Here is a 19,252-nt window from a genome sequence, read left to right as displayed (position 1 = left end):
GGAGTCTGAAGCTTTGTGGGACACGAGCCACCTGTTCTCCTTGTTTGGGCCTACAATAAATCTTTCTCTGCTCCAGACTCCAACATCTTGGTATTGTTTGGCCTCATTGTGCATCAGACACAGGAACATGCATTGAGTAACAGGTGGAGGCAAAGTATGAGAGAATTATTAAAGTATAAAACATGAAAGACTAAAGAAAATGGCAATAGTTTTGACTATGAGATTATTTCCCTATTAGACAAATCTAGTTCCCTGTTTCCCCTTTGAGCAAGCTGAAGAATGTAGAATAAGCTAAGAAATAAAATATTCCTGCCATTATTACTGAGACCTGAAAAAGCTATGGCGGCCCACAAGATCACTCCTTTAGCAAATATTCCCAACCTCTGCTTGATATCTTGAAGCTAAAGCAATGGCATTTCTCAGTTCACATAAAGTGGAGTGTCTCATCATATGCTTATCTGCTGAAACTTGAACTATGGGCTCTGTCAGACAGCTTGTGGAGACAGCCTTGGCCCTGTGGCTATCTACTAATATTTGTTTGCCCTCACCAGTGGGATTTTCTCAACATTATCTTAGCTAACACACAGGCATTAATGACAGCTTAATTGAAGCAGAGGATGAGGTTCACAAAGTCATCATGTTTACTTGATGTACAGATGGTGGTGATATATAAACAGATTCTATGAAAAAGGGCAATATTGGGGAATGCCCTGCAAACGCCAGGGCTGCAGATTACAACCATCTGGTCACAAGTATCAATAGGGTGAGCATTTTCATCCTTTATGACACAGCTCTCCCGGCCATCTCCCACCTCTGGGAGCCCCATTGGCCTCTAATTAGTATCTCCCCTGAGTATAGCTCATCCCTGGGCTTGACACATGGTGCCCCGTCGAACTGTTGCAACATGGATGTTGGCTAAAAACCATTGTGAACTCTTTTTCCACTGTTAAATTGAGATCCTTCAGAAATGTTTTGGAGGTCATTTCTAGTAGTTCATTTATTCAGATGCTTGTTTATACATAAGACAAATAGTTACTGAAGGCCTATTATAAACAAGGTGTTAGACTAGGCCTTGGACAAACAGTGGTAAAAAGGCAGGCAGCGCTGTTGTTCCCATGAATCCTTACATTCCATGGTGACAAGAACATTGAGAAACCAATTATAGAGATATATGATTAACACAGGGTTCCCAGGTGGCTCAGTGGTAAAGAATCCTCCTGCCAATGCAAGAGACACAGGGGATACAGGTTTGATCCCTGAGTCAGGAAGATCCTTTGGAGTAGGAAATGGCAACCCACTCCAGTATTCTTTCCTAAAGAATTCTATAGACAGAGGTGCCTGGCGAGCTACAGTCCATAGGGTTGCAAAGATTTGGATACAACTGCACACATGCTTGCATGTGCACATGATTAATATATATCATTTTTATAAATTATCTTATTGAAGTATAGTTCATTTAAAATATTGTGTTAACTTTAGCTATATACCAAAGTGATTCAGTTATACACCTACACACATTCTTTTCATATTCTTTTTCCATTATGGTTTTTCACATGATACGGAATAGAGAATACTGTCCTACATAGTAGGACACTGTTTTTGATCCATTCTGCATACAGGTAAGTCCCATATATACGAATGAGTTCTGTTCTGAGAGCACATTCATAAGTCCAATTTGTTTATAAGTCAAAGTAACCATAGGTACCCACATAACACAATTGGCTATATAGTACTGTACTGTAATAGGTTTATAATACTTTAAAATACAAATAGCGTATAAAACAAATAGAAAATAAAGAAAATAATTTTAATCTTACAGTACAGTACCTTGAAAAGTAGAGTAGTACAGTATGATAATTGGCATACTGTTCTCATCTTTGACAGTTGACAATTTGAAGGTTCATATTGAGAATTTACTGTAGAATAGTTTGCATCTGCTAATCCCAAATTCCCAACCCATCCCTCCCCCACCCCTCATCCCTCTTGGCAATCACAATCTGGTCTCTATGTATGATAATACACCTTCTATTGGGCTGAATTGTGCCCCCTCAAATACATATGTTGAAGTCTTAGCCCTCTCCCCATACCTGAGAATGTGTCTATATCTAGAGATAAGACTCTGAAAGAAGTAATAAAGGTAAAATGAAGTCTTATGAGTAGGCCCATAGCCAATATGACTTGTGCCCTCATAAGAGGAGGGCATTAGGAAACAGATGGGCACAGAGAGAGAAGATTATGTGAGGACAGGGAGAAAACAGCCTCTGCAAACCAAGAAGAAACCAGCCCTGACCATGCCTTAAACTTCTAGCCTCAAGAACTGGAAGAAAGGAAATTTCTTATAGGTCTCCTACAGAGTGAGTCTGACTTTGTGATTCTATGGACTGGGGCCCATCGGGCTGCTCTATCCATGGGATTTCCCTGGCGAGAATACTGGAGTGTGTTACCATTTCCACTTTCAGGGGATCTTCCCAACCTGGGGATTGAACCAGCACCCCCTACATCTCTTGCCTTGTAGGCAGATTGTTTACTACTGAGCAACTGAGGAAGCCTGATAGGTCTTCTAATTCATGGTATTTTGTTATGACAGTCCTAGCAAACTAATACATACTTAGGCCAAAGCTACAAAAGAAAAGAACCAGAAGACTAGCAGTTGGTTGGCTTTAGGAAGGTTTCTTTAAATATCAATTGATATAAATTCTAAAAGAATAAGTGAGATGATGTGGACCACAGCTCTAGGAGGATTTATTTAATTTAAATAAAGGCAATGTTAAATAACCATCCAATAATATCCATGATGGCTATGGATCAAAGGCTATGCCATTAAAATTTCATCCTATGTTCAGCTATAGAAAGAACAAGTCAGCCCCAAAATTCTTCTAAATATAGAAAATTAATGATGGATTAGAAGGAATTGTTTCATAATTAGTAATTCTGGAATGCCTGGTGTCTAACTACTGGAAAATGTAAGGTGGTTGAGGATGCTGAACACTATTACTTGTATGTAAAGATTCAATGGAATGACCTGAAATTGTCTCTCCAGGAAGCCATCTGCCTCCACTAAAAGCATTTTTGTAGCATCTGTTTGATTTCCGGATCTTTGCTCATCATGTGTCTTTTGGCCTAGGGATTCTGTCCTGTTCCCGGTCATTGGTTTTCTCCTTCTGTCTTTCCTGCTTATAATCATTTTGCAGGTCCCTACTGCCAGGTTAGATCTGTCTGAAGATTCCCTCTCCCATCTTCTGGGTTCTGTTCAATTGTGCGGAGACTCATTACTTACTCCTGAAAATTCCACCGTGGGTTTGATGCCTCTAGTACATCAGAGCAGTAGACTGTGTAGCTATGTGCTCTGGATAAATATTCTCTAATGAAAAGCCATTAGACAGTCTCTCTGCCATTTGGCCTTACTGGGGTGTGTTCTATTTTCTGCAGTGAAACAAACATATAAAGATTTTCATCTGTGACAAAGTCTATCTCACATTAAAAGACCCTTATTATGACTGTCTTATTTTCTCTTCACAATCAGTAGGTCTGGTACCTACAACTCTTTCTCTACTAACATTGTTTGAAAGTCCTATATATCCTGATAACTTTGACACATATAGAGTATCCTAGTGTGAATTAAAGATGGTTGATAAGACAAAACAAAACACAACTTCTCAGGATTAGATCCTTGGCACCTAATTCTATATGGATCACAAAGAAAAATATGCAGGACTTTTCTGGGCTGTTCAAGCATCTCATTCACAAAAATCATTGTATGAAAAAAGCCCAGTTTACCATTCTTCCTCCCCAAAATGCAACATAATATGAGGAGTTGAGAAAAGTGATCTTTGGCAGGGAGATTGGCCCTGCTGAATACATATAATTAAGGCTACTTATTCCATTGTCAAAAGAAGGCTCTGGAGTTGATGATTTCCTTGAAGACATGGCTGATCTCCTGTTTTGCTTTAGGAACTCATGAAGGTTTAGAAGGAACTTAAATAATTCTAGACCAGTTCTCTCCTTCAGCTACAAAGTACAGTGTGGTCTAAAATAATAAAACTGAGTCTGCATCTATGAAGAACACAGTGAGGTTGTTGTCCTGGATGCTAAGGCCTGTGTTCAAGGACTTTGCCCAGACTAGCTTTTCAGTGGGAAATTGATGTTTTGAGGGGTGATGGCTCAGAGGATAAAGCGTCTGACTGCAATGCAGGAGACCCGGGTTCGATCCCTGGGTTGGGAAGATCCCCTGGAGAAGGAAATGTCAACCCACTACAGTATTCTTGTCTGGAGAATCCCATGGACAGAGTAGCTTGGCGGGCTATAGTCCACAGGGTTGCAAAGAGTCAGACATGACTCAGCGACTTCACTTTAGAGGAGAAAAAAAACCATACTTCCAATTTTTAGGACTGAAGCCCCAGATCTCTTTCTTCCAGTTCTTATTCCCCATTCTTCTCCCATCAACACAAGAAAAATAACATTGAAATGTGAGGCCACTTGCAGAATAATTATAATAGTGCCAGCTTTTCTTCAGATGACTTAATGTTTCACTTGCAATTCAAAACACTCTACTTGACCAAGCCAAGTGTTCTTCTTTACTTTTACACAAGTTCCTGTTCTTAGTCATCCAGATTGGTCTGGACAATAACATCTACATCCTAAGCATGTTTTTAAGAGTCTTTTAAAATGGCAGCCATCCTACATTCAAATATAGAATCTGTTGTTAATCATTCCAGGAGCAGGTAGTCCCCAAGACATGCAGTTCCTGGGGAGAAGTGGTGAGGAACTAGGGTTTGAAATGCATAAAGGAGGAGATCTAGGTGTGTATTTATTTAAGACGTGCTCAACTGGCTGCTCTGATTCTTAAAGGGGGAGATGATGCTCCTCATCTGGCAGCGGGACTCCTGGAAATCTTCCTCCCCATTCCCATTCAGCCTTCAGATTTCCAGCTGGGGTTTGCAATGCAGAGGTGACACGAATATGGGAAAACCTGTCCAGTGCATGGCAAAGTCTCTGGAAATATCTAGGCTCTTACTTAGTGCCCTTCGTGCATGCGTGTGTTCTCAGTCATGTCCAACGCTTAGCGATCCCATGGACTGTGGCCTGCCAGACTCCTCTGTCTATGGAATTTACCAGGCAAGAATCCGAGAGTGGGTTGCCCCCCCTACTCAGGGGGTCTTCCTGACCCAGGGATCAACCCGTGTCTCTTGCCCTGACAGCCGGATTCTTTACCACTGCACCTCCTGGAAAGCCCAGTTCCCTTTGTATTTACATGATGTACATAAAATTATGTGATAATTTTACTAAGGAATCATCACTGAGCATTTAAAAAGGTCTGAGGAAATTATGTCCCATATACTCAATGAACAGTAGCATACGTGTGTGTTAGGTATGCATAACTTACATTATAATTGTATACAGGTAATGTCAGCTAAAGTCTACAAAGATAGTGGATTCATCATCTGTTGTCAATTCCATCTAATTTCCAAATCTGTCTATTGATGGGGCCACCAAGTAAAATGTTTTGGGAAAAGCCAACTTTAGATCCTATGCAGGCTACTTTCTTTAATAGCCTATTGTCATTTCATCTTTCAGCTAAAGCAGAGTTTCTTTATATTTGAAGTCTTTAAGCAACTGGTATTGGGCTTCCCTGATAGTTCAGTTGGTAAAGAATCTCCTGAAATGTAGGAGACCTGGGTTCAATTCCTGAGTTGGGAAGGATCTTCCCTTCTTTCCCTGGAGAAGGGAAAATCTATCCACTCCAGTATTTTGGCCTGAAGAATTCTGTGGACTACAAGTCCAAGGGATCGCAAAGACATGATTGAGCATCTTTCACTTTCAAGCAACTGAGAATATAAAAAATCAATGTAAGAATCAGCAAGACACAGTGTGAAAACTGTGGACCTAGGAGTGCAAAGGATAAGCCTGAGCTTGAACACCTTGGTCAAGAGAGCTTAATTTCTGACTCTCAATTTTCTCTTTTGCATGTTGGTAAAATAAGCATCACTTCATATGTTTCATGAGGTTTTTTTTTTTATTTCTGTAGTATTATATGATAAGGTCCTAGCATAATGCCTGACCTGCAAGAGATCCACAGTGTTTGTTGATTCTACTGTCACATCACTTACAGTGAAAGGGTGCCCTTGACCCTTCCTCATATCCACATGCACAAAGCTTTCAAGAAAGAAGATGACAAAAATAGAAATGAAAGTAGAATACAAGGGAGGGGTTGCACTACTGTCCTTCATCTTCCTGAAACTTCATCCCTTAGAGCAAATAAATTCAGAACCCTTCTATTTTGAGGATGACTTAGTTTGGACTTCTCTTCCTGATCTTCGATGCAAAAATGCACAAAATAATCTGCCTCCCCAAAGCTATGCACACTATATGAAGCTCTGGTAATAGCAGTGAACGTGCCAGGCATCCATGATCTGCCCTTCCTGTGGGGTCATCTTTTCTTTTAGACGCAGGACATTAGAAATACCTGAACTAGTCTCAAGTAAATCTTTAAATATCTGGATTCCTTGTTCAACTAATAAAATGTGGTGCTAGTTTCTAGTTTCCATGCAGTACCAAGTGTCAAGGGTAGTCCCAAGGGCCCTCAAAAACTTTCAGAACAACAGTTATTATTTTCTGATTTCTCACATGAGTTTTTCACTTCTTACAAAGCCAATACGATCTCAAGTACTTGGAAAACAAGTTTGATCAGAAATGTAAGGGAGGAGAAAACCAGTTTTGTCCTTTTGCTTTTTTTGTTTATTTGTTTATCTGTTTTTTTACCTGGAATAGAAAAACACCAGGAGACAAAAAGCTTTAATCCATTTCAAAGAAATGTGAAAGAAATTCATAATTTCCAAAATTCAGGAAATTCTTGGGGAAAGAAGCAAACAAGTTTTCTGAGATAGACATCAGAATGTTTTTAAAACTTTCTTTTCCTTGTCTGATCCTTTTGAGAGACAGGTTAAAAATACCCAATGATTTGTTGTTTTTTTTTTTCTCCCTCTGTAGCTGGGTAATGGGGCAGCTTTTACCAGCCTGTCTCTCAGTCATAAACACATTTTAATGGACTTAAACATGCTTAATAATACAGGTAACACCTGAATGCTTTAGAGCAAAGTGCCACTGGGGCCTGTACTTTATTAAAACTGCATTTTGACCTGAGGCATACAAGTCTCTGCACTCAACCATCTCACCAATTAAAGAGAAAAAGCCCAGTGCCAGGTCACCATTTTTCTTCTTCACATAAGGATTGAGGTTTAAATTTTCTAACTCTACACATGAAAACTGGTATGTTTCTAAGAGATTAACTCACCTCCCATGACTGGAAATCTTGGAAATTTTATAAAAGTCCCAGGAGTGTGCAAATTTACTCAGTATTTATGACTCTGAGGAGTGAGGCCTATTTTCGCCATAGATCTTGAGTTGGTGTGGAAGAAAGAGAACCTTGCTAAACAGCTTCTCAGCACTGTGTCAAAGGTTTGATCCATTTAATCTAATGGTGGTTCAGGTGGTAAAGAGTCCACCAGCAATGCAGGAGACCCAGGTTTGATGCCTGAGTCAGGAAGATCCCCTGGAGAAGGGAATGGCTACCCACTCCAGTATTTTTGCCTGGGGAATTCCAAGGACAGAGGAGCCTGGCAGGCTGCAGTCCATGAGCTGTAAAAAGTTGGACACAACTGAGTAGCTAACACTTTCATTTTCAATCACCATCACAGCCTTGTAACATAAAGATTTTTTTTTTTCCATCTCCTATTACAGGTAGATGCTAAGATGGTCCCAATGACCCATGACTCCTGCTGGATAAACACTTGTATAATCCCCTTGACTTGAGCAAGGGCTAGATTTATTCTCTTTTCTAGTGAGCAGAATATGTTGAAAATGATGGGATGCTACTCTTTCTATGAGATACACAAACATCATGGCATTGTCCTGAGGGTTCTTTCTCACTCTCTCCAAAGTCACTCGCTCTGGATTAATAGTACTGCCCTATCAATAAGGCAGCCTTCTGGAAAGGCCATGGGGATAAGTTTGAATCTTCTGAGGTTTGTCAACATTCATGTGAGTTAGCCTGCAAGCAGAATTAATCCTGGTTGAGACTTGAGATGATCGTTGCCCCTACTAACAAGCTGATTATAGCCAGAACTACCTAGTCAGGGGGCCTCTAGATTCCTGACTCTTAGAAACTGAGACATAGCACATGCTGTTTTCAATCACTACATGTTGGCATAATTTGTTATGCAGCTATAGGTACCTAATACACTCCTACATGGGAGACAAAGTTAGGAACTTAATCTAGGGCCACAGACTGATAAGGGGAAGAGGCACCTTTGAACCCTCCTGATTGACTTGCAGACCCAGACGTGTCTGTCATTTACAGAAGTTCAGTGGAGTTTTTGTTCATCCATTGACTCTGAAGCTTTCCCATAGTCTGACCTGATCTTAACTATTAAATTATGTCTTTTGCTCCCTAACTCAAATTTCTTTAATTTGTTTGGATGACAGAGCTCACAGTCCAGTGGGGAAAGAAAGATATTTAAATTAAAGAAAGATGCAATATCATGTAATCTGGGATAGATATTGGCCCAGAAGAGGGGGTTTGATTCAAATTGTAGAGCCAGGAAGGCTTCTCAGACGATTCATTGACCTACCTGCCTGCCTTAGCCTCCAGTCCAATGCCTGCATGTAAGTCTGACCTCTGTAAGTACTCGTCACTAAGTGAACATGCTGTTTCTGGAAGGACAGTAATATAACAAGTAGAGAAGGAGGGAGAAAATTTCATAGCTCCATGTTAAAGGAAAGGCAGATAGAAGAGCCAGGGTATGGTTCATACCTCTGTTCCATATTGCCACACATTAGGGCCTATTATATACTGCTGTAAAAGGATGTGCTTTCCAATCTTCATAGATAAAGATTAAGTGACCATATGAAGTGAAGTAAGTCAGACAAAGAAAATATCATATGATATCACTTATATGTGGAATCTGAAATATGACACAAATGTAAAAATCTACAAAACACAAACAGACTCATAGGCTTGGAAAACAAACATGGTTACCAAAGGGAAAATGTACGGGGGAGAGAGGGATAAATTAGCAGTTTGAGATTAACAGATGCACACTACTATGTATAATGATCAAAGACCTAGCATATAGCCCAGGTAACTATATTCAGTACTCTGTAATAACCTAGATAGGGAAAGGATCTGAAAAAGAATATATATATATATATATATATATATATATATATATATATATATATATATGTGTGTGTGTGTGTGTGTGTGTGTGTGTGTGTATATATATATGTATATGGTATATGTATAACTGAATCATTTTGGTATAACCTGAAACTAACACAACACTGTAAATCAACTATACTACAATATAATTTTTTTTAAGAATAAAAAAACTATTGGATCTTCAAACCTGAAGTTTGTGAAGGCTGATTATCCCACATCCCTGGGAGCTGGAGCCTGTATGTTTTGGTCAGAATCTCAAACATGTGTTGACTTGGCTGAATAAGAAATTGATCTAGAAGTTGTCAGCAGACAGTACCTGTGAGGATTTCAGCTGCACGTTCTGTCATTTTCTGAATCACGAGTCTCAGGGTTCCATCCTCCAGCCTCAGCAGCAGGGTCCCCGAGCCCTCAGAGAGCATCGTGGACAGAAGGAGACCATCCTTGTTCCAGGTTCGAAACTGGAAACTCACTGAGAGCCCATCGATTTGGGGAGTCCCAGGCAGCAGCAAATAACTGCTGCTGGAGTTGACAAATGTGATGGGAACAATTTGTGGTTCAGAGCAGGAAAAAGTGACATTGCCCTGGAAAACAATAAAAATCAAATATATAAAAGCCATTTTTTATTCTGCAATCTGACAGCTGATATAAACAATCACCTGGAGCTGACCTTAATTTCAGGATTATTCCACATTCAGCAGTAAGATCTTAAAGGGAAAAATATGTTAGCTTTGTTCAGATTCAGCCACAAGATTGTTTTCCATTCCTATTTTGTGGATCACGGTGCTATCTGCAAAAAGAGTCATCAAAGACCTAGGGCAGTGGAGGGAGAGGAAACATCAGAAGTTTCTAGGGATCCAGAGACAAAAATAATAGCATTCATTCACTGAGTAATGATGTACTGCAAGTCAACTAATGCCAAGACCTGGGATACTTTTCAAAGTGGTACACTTGAGAAAATTTTGTTACAATGTGGAAAGCCACTGACACCAGCTCCCAGGGAAGCCTGGGAAAAGAAATAGCTAAAAGAGCAAAGGTTTCATAAGGAAGGTGAGGCTTTCCTGGAAGGAAGTGGGGAAGGACAGGAGCGAATGTCCAGCCAGCCTTCTCAGTAAATGGCATAGCGTTCGCAAAAGCTTGGAGAAATTAACAAAATGGCATTCCTGAAAAGTGAGTCATTTCTGAACTTGAAATGGGACAGAGAGGGCCAGCGATATGAAGGAGGTGAGGCAACAAAAATGAGTAGAAGTAGAGCTTAAAAGCCTTTTATGCTTGCCAAATTTATCATACAAAATCAGAAGCAGTAAAATGACAGTGGCCATATTTTTATCATATTAAGAGTATTTTTAGTAACATAAAGATTGAGGGGTGCATGAGAGGACCAGAAGTGGGGAGTATTAAGTGTGTGTATATATATAGTAGAAGCAGGAAGAAGATAATGCTTCGCGTAAGTGTGAGAAAACAGGTCAGTGTATCTGAGGAAGTTACAGGAAAATACAGACGTGTGTGTGTGTGTCTATATATATATATATGCTCAGCTGAGCCATGTGCTGAGTCACTTTTACTAGATGAATAAGGAGAAAGCCTGGAGCACCTTCTAGATTATGAACAGCTATTACAACACGAAAGCCATTTGGAATTTTTATAGCCAACAACTTCTCATTTAGCACCACTACCATTTGTCTCTTTTAAATTCTAAACTAATCTCTACAATACTGTCAGTAAACTTATTCAGGTAAGTGTAAGACAATATTCTCCTCTACATAGTCATGGACACGTGTTTTTTTTTGGGGGGGGGATGCATTTTATTGAAGTATAGTTGATTTGCAATGTTGTACTAATTTCTGCTGTACAGTAAAGTGATTCTGTTACACATGGGTATGTGTGTATATATATACATATATATGAATAAATAGATATATAGTTCATGTTCTTTTCCATTATGGTTTATTACAAGATATTGAACATAGTTCACTGTGCTATACAGTGTCTTGTTTATTCATTCTGCATAGAGCAGTTTGCATCCACTAAACCCAATTTCCAAATCCACCCTTATCCCACCCAACTTCCCCTTGGCAGCCACAAGTGTGTTCTAGTCACAGACACATCTTATTCCCTACAAATCTCTCAAGGCCTCTGAATGATGCTAACTCTGCCTTTTAGAGTCATTCCTGTAACCTGCACCACTCCGGGGGGAGGGGTGGGGAGAGGCGAATGGCAGGAATTTCCTAAAGGGAATGCCCTGTGTTGCCTAGCTGCATGAATTTAACTTCCCACTAAAGTGGTCAGATAGTGAGGTTAGACACCTAGTACAGCTTCTAGTCCTAGAGCAGGCTAATCATTCAGCTCAAACAATCTCCTAATCCAGAAAAACATCGTTAGGTCCCAATTATGTTTGTTAGTGATAGTCCTGCACTTCTGAAAACAAATAGCAGTTACCAAACAAACTTCTACCAATAATGGATTTCTACTAATGTACTCATCATCAGTGGAATATAAGCATATTCTTGCATTGATCATTTGTTGTGGCTGTTTAGATGTGTTCTCTTTTGGGTAGATTCCCAGAAGTTAATTGACATATCAAAGAATAAAGGCCCCATATATTCATCCATCAAGAAAGTGAAGTCACTCAGTCGTGTCCGACTCTTTGCGACCCCCGTGGACTGTAGGGCACCAGGCTCCTGCGTCCATGGGATTTCCCAGGCAAGAATACTGGAGTGGGTTGCCTTCTCCAGGGGATCTTCCCAACCCAGTGATCGAACCTGAGTCTCCCACATTGCAGGCAGATGCTTTAACCTCTGAGCCACCAGAGAAACCCAAATCCATCAAGAAATTGGACAAATAATGTATATTAACACATATGTAGAATCTAGAAAAATGGTATAGATGATCTTATTTGCAAAACAGAAATAGAGATGCAGACATAGAGAACAAACATATGGACACCAAGGGGGATAGAGGGTTGAGATGATTTTGGAGACTGGTATTGACAGACACACTGTATTGATACTATGTATAAAACAGATAACAAATGAGAATCTACTGTATAATACGGGAAACTCTATTTAGTGCTCTGTGGCAACTTAAATGGGAAGAAAATTTTTAAAAGAGAGGATATATGTATATTCATAGCTGATTCACTTTGCCGTGTAGTAGAAACTAACATAGCATTGTAAATCAATTGTACTCCAATAAAAATTAATTGAAAAAATAAAATAACAAAAAAGAAATTGCCCACAGTTTATACTGTCCCTGGCATTAAGTGCTCACATGTGTATCTTATGTATTCTACACAATGACACTACATTCATTTAAAAAACTACACAGATTGAGTTTGGGGTAGCTGGGTAATTCAAAAGCCAGGGTCTTCCTTCCCAGTGACAATGGGGGACAAACCTATGTCTGTGTGCCACAGATGCTTCTGGCAGCCATCTCTGAGAACTTCCTCCTTTGTCTTGGGTACCACTTAAAAAAAAAATCTACCAACTAGCTTTTCAGATCCTATTGCTGTTTTAATTTGCATTTTTTGGAATTCTGGTTGATTTCCTTTCAAGATGAAATATTCCTACTGATGGCAGATTGACTGAGGCAAGACTGTCTTTCTTAAGCAGTTAGGAATGCTCCCACAGGGAACTTGGGAGACAACAGTAACTTTTCTTCCCCTTTTTCTTTCCTGAGGTAAGCATCACCTCTAGTAACAATTTGCCAGAACAAAGCTGCACCCAAAGTTTGAGGCTGTATAGAAGGGGGAAAGGATGACAAGACTGAAGGTAGAAGCTTAGGACTTTGTAAAATGTCCCTTCCCCATTATCTTAGAGTCCAATGGTTAAGACGCACAGACATGGAGAACAGGCTTGTGAGTGGCAAGAGGGAAGGAGGTAGAGGGGGGATGATTGGAAGTTTGGGATTAGCAAATACAAACTATTATATACTAAAAGGTAAATAAAAAGGTACTACTGTATAGCACAGAGAACTATATTCAATATTCTATAATAAGCCATAAAGAAAAGAATATTTTAAAAATGTATATATGTGTAACTGAGGCTTCCTAGATGGCTGTAGTGGAAAACAACCTGCCTGCCAATGTAGGAGACTTAAGACACGTGGGTTTCATCTTTGAGTCAGGAAGATCCCCTGGAGGAGGGCATGGCAACCCACTCCAGTATCCTTGCCTGGAGAAACCCATGGATAGTGGGTCCTAGTGGGCTACAGTGTATAGCATCATAAACAATCAGACATGACTGAAGTGACTTAGCATGCACACATGTATAACTGAATATATCAGTTCTGTTCAATTCCAGTCGCCTAGTCGTGTCTGACTCTTTGAAACACCATGGACTACAGCATGCCAGGCTTTGCTGTCCATCACCAACTCATGTCCATTGAGTCAGTGATGTCATTCAACCATCTCATCCTCTGCTGTCCCCTTCTCCTCCTGCCTTCGCTCTTTCCCAGCATCAAGATCTTTTCCAGTGGCCAGATTGTCTTGACATCAAGTGGCCAAAGTATTGGTGCTTCAACTTCAGCATCAGTCCTTTCAGTAAATATTCAGGGTTGATTTCCTTTAGGATTAACTGGTTTGATCTCTTTGCAGTCCATGGGACTCTCCAGAGTCTTCTCCAACACCACAGATCAAAAGCATCAATTCTTCAGTGCTCAGCTTTCTTCACAGTCCAATTCTCACATCCATACATGACTCCTGGAAAAGCCATAGCTTTGACTAGATGGACCTTTGTTGGCAAATTGATGTCTCTGTTTTTATTATTTTGTCTATGTTTGTGATAGCTTTGCTTTCAAGGAGCAAGCATCTTTTAATGTCATGGTTGCAGTCATCACCTACAGTGTGATTTTGGAGCCCAAGAAAGTAAGGTCTGTCACTGTTTCCATTGTTTCCCCATCTATTTACCATGAAGTGATGGGACAGATGCCATGATCTTCATTTTTTGAATGTTTAGTTTTAAGCTGGTGTTTTCTCTCTCTTTCACTTTCATCAAGAGGCTCTTTAGTTTCTCTTCACTTTCTGCCATAAGCGTGGTGTTATCTGCATATCTGAGGTTATTGATATTTCTCTTGGCAATCTTGATTCTAGTTTGTGCTCCATCCAGTCCAGCATTTTGCATGTTGTACTCTGCATATAAGTTAAATAAGTGAGGTGATGATATACAGTCTTGACATACTTCTTTCTCAATTTGGAACCAGTCTGTTGTTCTATGTCCGGTTGTAACTGTTGTTTCTTTACCTGCATACAGATTTCTTAGGAGGCAGCTAAAGTAGTCCGGTATTCCTATCTCTTATTTATTGTGATCCACACGGTCAAAAACTTTAGCATAGTCAATGAAGCAGAAGTAGATGTTTTTCTGGAGCTCTCTTGCTTTTTCTATGATCCAATGGATGTTGACAATTTGATCTCTTGTTCCTCTGCCTTTTCTAAATACAGCTTGAACATCCGGAAGTTCACAGTTCATGTACTGTTGAAGCCTAGTTTGGAGAATTTTGAGCATTACTTTGCTAGAGTGTGAGATGTATGCACTTGTGCAGTAGTTTGAACATCTTTTGGCATTGTTTTTCTTTGTGATTGGAATGAAAACTGACCTGAAATATGTGGGTCATACACACGCATACTGAATCACTTTGCTGTACATAAGAAGTTAACACAACATTGTATATCAGCTACACTTCAATTAAAGAAAAAAAAAACTTTAAAAAAATCCAATTTTACAATGTTTAGCTCCACCTAAACCATGTTGCAAGTGTTCTATGTGGATAGTCCTCATGACAGCAGGGATCTAGAAGAACTGAGATTTTCTCCTTCTTTGACCAGTTCTCCCACATCTGATGAGAGGCCAGGCTGCTTCATTCCATTGAACATATAATGGGCCTCACTATCTGTAAGTAGACTAGGGAACCCAGAGTCCCTTGAGGGGCCTTCAGGGGACACACAAAGTCCTGAGCAAGATGATGATGGCAAGAACTTCAAATAAATGCCCCAGAGATTCTGTTAAAATAAGGCTAGGTGTGGGGAACAACACTTTGCTCACCAGGGAGCAGGATAACTTGGAAATGCATCATCTCTGGATGGTTTCTCTGGGTCACTTCAGGCTGTGCTCCTTCACTCCCCCCTCACATTCTCCTCCCACTGTCCTCTGTTGTCCTGTGTCCAGGCAGTCACCTGAACTGTCCAAAATTTCTTTGTTTTTAGAGCACCTCCCTGCTGTGTTCCCCAGTGTTAGGTCCAAGGGCAAGTAGGAGAGAGAGATGGGAATGGATAGGAAATAAGTTTTACACCAAATCTGACCCAATTCTCCCAGGAAGGGTTTCTGGGCCTCCTGTCACACCACTGCTGGGCAGCCACCCTTGTCACACATCTGTCTTGGTATTCCTCACTATGCATGCTGTTCGCTGAACCCAGGGTAGGCAAAGTGCGAGTGGGGAGGCTGGAAGAAAACTCGAAGAGCCATAGGAACTGCACACGTGTATTCTCTCTGGGCTGGCACAGCAGCTTTGCAGCAGACATGTTGTATTCTGTTGTGTTTGACCCAGTGAATGCAGCCAAAATGCAGCCATAATGTGGCCTCAAGGGCTTTTCAGGTGGAGCTTATATATGTTTATAGGACAAAAGTGGCCCTTGGCCAAGTGGCTACATCATCACACACATGCACAGTGCTACGTGGTCTCAGCTGTTACATAATCATGTATTTACAAAACATGGGGTAAGAGCAAGAGACATGGGGCAAGAGCGAGAGACCATGGGGCAAGAGCGAGACCATGGGGCAAGAGCGCCTGACCACCACCATCTTGGCAAATTTGCTCTTACCCTATATTTCACCCCTTCAGGGTCTCTCACCTCAGAATCTATGCTCAATCCATCTTCCGTGATATTCCCTTGACAAGTAACTCTGACCCTTGAACCCACATTCTGCAATGGCAGTAGATGTATAGTAACAAACAGTTACATCCTCAATACATAGCAAAAACCCAACGCCAGGTATCACCTGGAACTCATTTTGCAGTTCTTCCCCTCATGGGGTAGAATAGACACCCACTGCACATGGAGTGCCTTTATCTTTCATTGCCAAATCTCGTCCAGCATCTGTCCTTGTGAAATTGCATGCAAACCTCCACAGAGGCAACTCCACCTCTGCAGGGATTTTTATTAAGGACCTGCAAAATACCCCAGAGGCACTGGGCCCATCCCTTCAAGGAGGGGATTTTTGCAGTGTTCACAATCTACCTACATGATTATACTTTTCTAAATCTGAGGACACAGCCTTTACAGTACACTGTTCTAAATCTACACCATAGGACAAAGCCTAAATCTTCATCGTTTGGCTGCCATAGCCATGAATGTGTGCACTTGAACCAGGAAACTGCTCTGGCTTGCCATAAACAAGTTTGCGTTCGGCACCAGTATCAACCAAGGCCATTGCTCTCTGTATATTAGCTAGTGACCTGGTGGCTCAGATGGGTAAAGAATCTGCCTGCAACGTGGGAGACCTGGACTCGATCCGTGGGTTAGGAAGATCCCCTGGAAGAGGACATGGCAACCCACTCCAGTATTCTTGCCTGGAGAATCCCCATGGACAAAGGAGACCTAGTGGGCTGCAGTCCACGGAGTCGCAAAGAGTAGGACACGACTGAGTGACTAAGCACAGTTAATTGCAAGTTCACATGGGGCCTCAGGTCCCTGCTTGGGCTCTTCGGGCAGACACCTTGGCCTGAGCCCTATTCAAAGCCAAAAAGGGCATCTTAAGGAACATCCTTGGGAGCCATGTAATCTTCTAACTGAAGCATCTGTATCTCTTGCTGTGGGTGCTTAAACTGCTACTCTGCTCTCAGTTGTACGATGGGCCTAGCTAACAAGCAGAGACCCATGGTCTCATAATGTTCTACAATCTTTATCTCTGTGAGGGGAAAGTGGTTATAGATAACAACAGTTTATTTTGTCCCCAGAACAAATTATAGCATCCACCCCTGTGTCTCAGAGTTGCAAGAGCCATGCTGCCAAGGGTTCCCCTTGTTCTGCTGAAACTGCTTACCCAAGTTGACTAACTCTGCCTGAGTATAAGGTCGATACATCATGAACTCAGTCACTTTGAGGGCCCCTTGAGGATGACCCCTGGGCAATAGGCTGCACATGCTTCACTTTCTGCTGCACAAGGGACCATGCTACCAAGCGGGGACCTGTGGTCTCACAATGTTCATCATCACCCTCCCTCATTACTTCATAGTTTGAGGTGCTGGGTTTCTCATGGCCATGCATCTCTTGCTCCAGCATGTGTATACGCTGCTCTAGCTCTTCCTCCCATCTCGACAACTTGCACACTTCTGCAGCATCACAGAGAGCTCTATCCATATTCACCCTCAAGGCAGTTAGAAAAATTCACCCCATGGTGCCAGCCACAGTCCATGCTGCCCCATTCTGGAAATGGGAGCTCACTGCCTGTGACACCTTTTCAATGCTACCTGGTGACCCATCCACTGCTTCCCAGTCTTCCACTGGGGCCCACACCAAGAGGACATGGCTACCTGCTACCACGTGCTATGTGGTGGCCACTGGCTTCCTCCATTCATTGGAGCCTCAGGCTCCTCTATTTGCTGGGTATCCTGCTGACTATGCCAGTTGTCTTGCTATTCACACTGTTTGCTGAACCCAGGGTTTGGAAGATGAAAGAAAACTTCCAACGAGCTGGGAAGTTGGAAGAAAACTCAAGAACTGTAGGAACCACATGTTTATTCTCTCCACGCTGGTGCGGCAGCCAGTGCAGCAGGTATGCTATATTCTCTCGTGGTTTACCCAGCAGACACAGCCATAATGTGGCCACAACATAGATGCAAGGGCTTTACAGATGGAGCTTATACATGTTTATAGGACAAAAGTGGCCCAAGACCAAGTGGGTACATTGTGACGTGCATGCACAGTGTTGCAAGTGATTTCAGCTGTTACATAACCGTGTATTCACAAAACCTGGGGTAAGCAAGAAGCTGTGAGGCAAGAGAGTCTGACCACTACCATCTTGGTTAATTTGCTCTTTCCCTACAACATCCATCTCAGCTGTGCTGGTTGCTGGCAGAAATACCAAAGTGTCAAGAAGCGTTGATACCCCCATCTACTACAGTGGAGAGAAAGGAGAAAAAAGTAGCTAAATGAAAAAGTACTACTTTTGAAATCAACATGAATCATTTTCAGTATCACCATTTGTGACTTCAGAATCCTTCTCATGATAGCATTGGAGGGAGTCTTCAGCAATGATTTAGAAAGCGCATGCAAGAATATAATATTACTTAACCATTATAAAGAATAAAGTAATTCCATTTGCAGCAACAAAGATGGATCTAGAGATTATCATACTAAGTGACTTAAGTCAGAAAGAGGACAAATACCATATGATATCACTTATGTGGGGAATCTAAAAGAGTAATACAAACGAACTTATTTACAAAATAGAAATAGACCCACAGAAATAAAAAACAAACTTATGGTTCCCAAAGGGGGAATCTGAGGGGAGGTAAATTGGGTATTAACATATTCACGCTGTGAGCATGTGCTGTCACTTCAGTCCTGTCTGATTTTTTGTGACCCTGTAAACTATAGCTCACCAGGCTCCTCTGTCCATGGAATTCTCCAGGCAAGAAATCTGAAGTGGGTTGCCATGCCCTCTTCTAGGAGATCTTCCCAATCTTAGGATCAAATCTGCATCATTTGTGTCTCCTGCATTGGCAGGCAGGTTCTTTACCACTAGTGCCAACCATAGTCACACTACTACATATAAAATAACTAAGAAGAACCTCCTCTATATCATAAGGAGCTATACTCAATCTCTTATAATAACCCATAACAAAAAAGGAATATATATATATATACACACACAGACACACACACACACACACACACACTAACACAACATTGTAAATCAACTATAGTTCAATTTCTTTAAAAAGACATGAAATTGTAAAACAAAAAAGAAGATAATGTACTTTATTTATTTATTTTTTTGATAATGTACTTTAAAATAGTGTCAAAAGGAGTGGCAAAAAATC

At 41.0% G+C, this 19,252-nt stretch overlaps 1 protein-coding gene across 2 annotated transcripts in view; it reads right to left on the bottom strand.

Moving 5' to 3' along the window:
* Positions 1-19,252, bottom strand: part of CNTNAP5 (contactin associated protein family member 5) — a 1,084,456-nt gene that overhangs the window by 491,752 nt on the left and 573,452 nt on the right. For both annotated transcript variants that reach the window (XM_069579468.1, XM_069579469.1), the window contains exon 8: positions 9,534-9,798. In XM_069579468.1, coding sequence (XP_069435569.1) covers positions 9,534-9,798 — 265 coding nt within the window. The remainder of the gene's footprint in view (positions 1-9,533; positions 9,799-19,252) is intronic.

The sequence above is a fragment of the Ovis canadensis genome, chromosome 2, assembly GCF_042477335.2.
Source record: "Ovis canadensis isolate MfBH-ARS-UI-01 breed Bighorn chromosome 2, ARS-UI_OviCan_v2, whole genome shotgun sequence".
Classification (NCBI taxonomy): Eukaryota; Metazoa; Chordata; class Mammalia; order Artiodactyla; family Bovidae; genus Ovis; species Ovis canadensis.
This window is presented reverse-complemented; position numbering and strand designations above follow the sequence as displayed.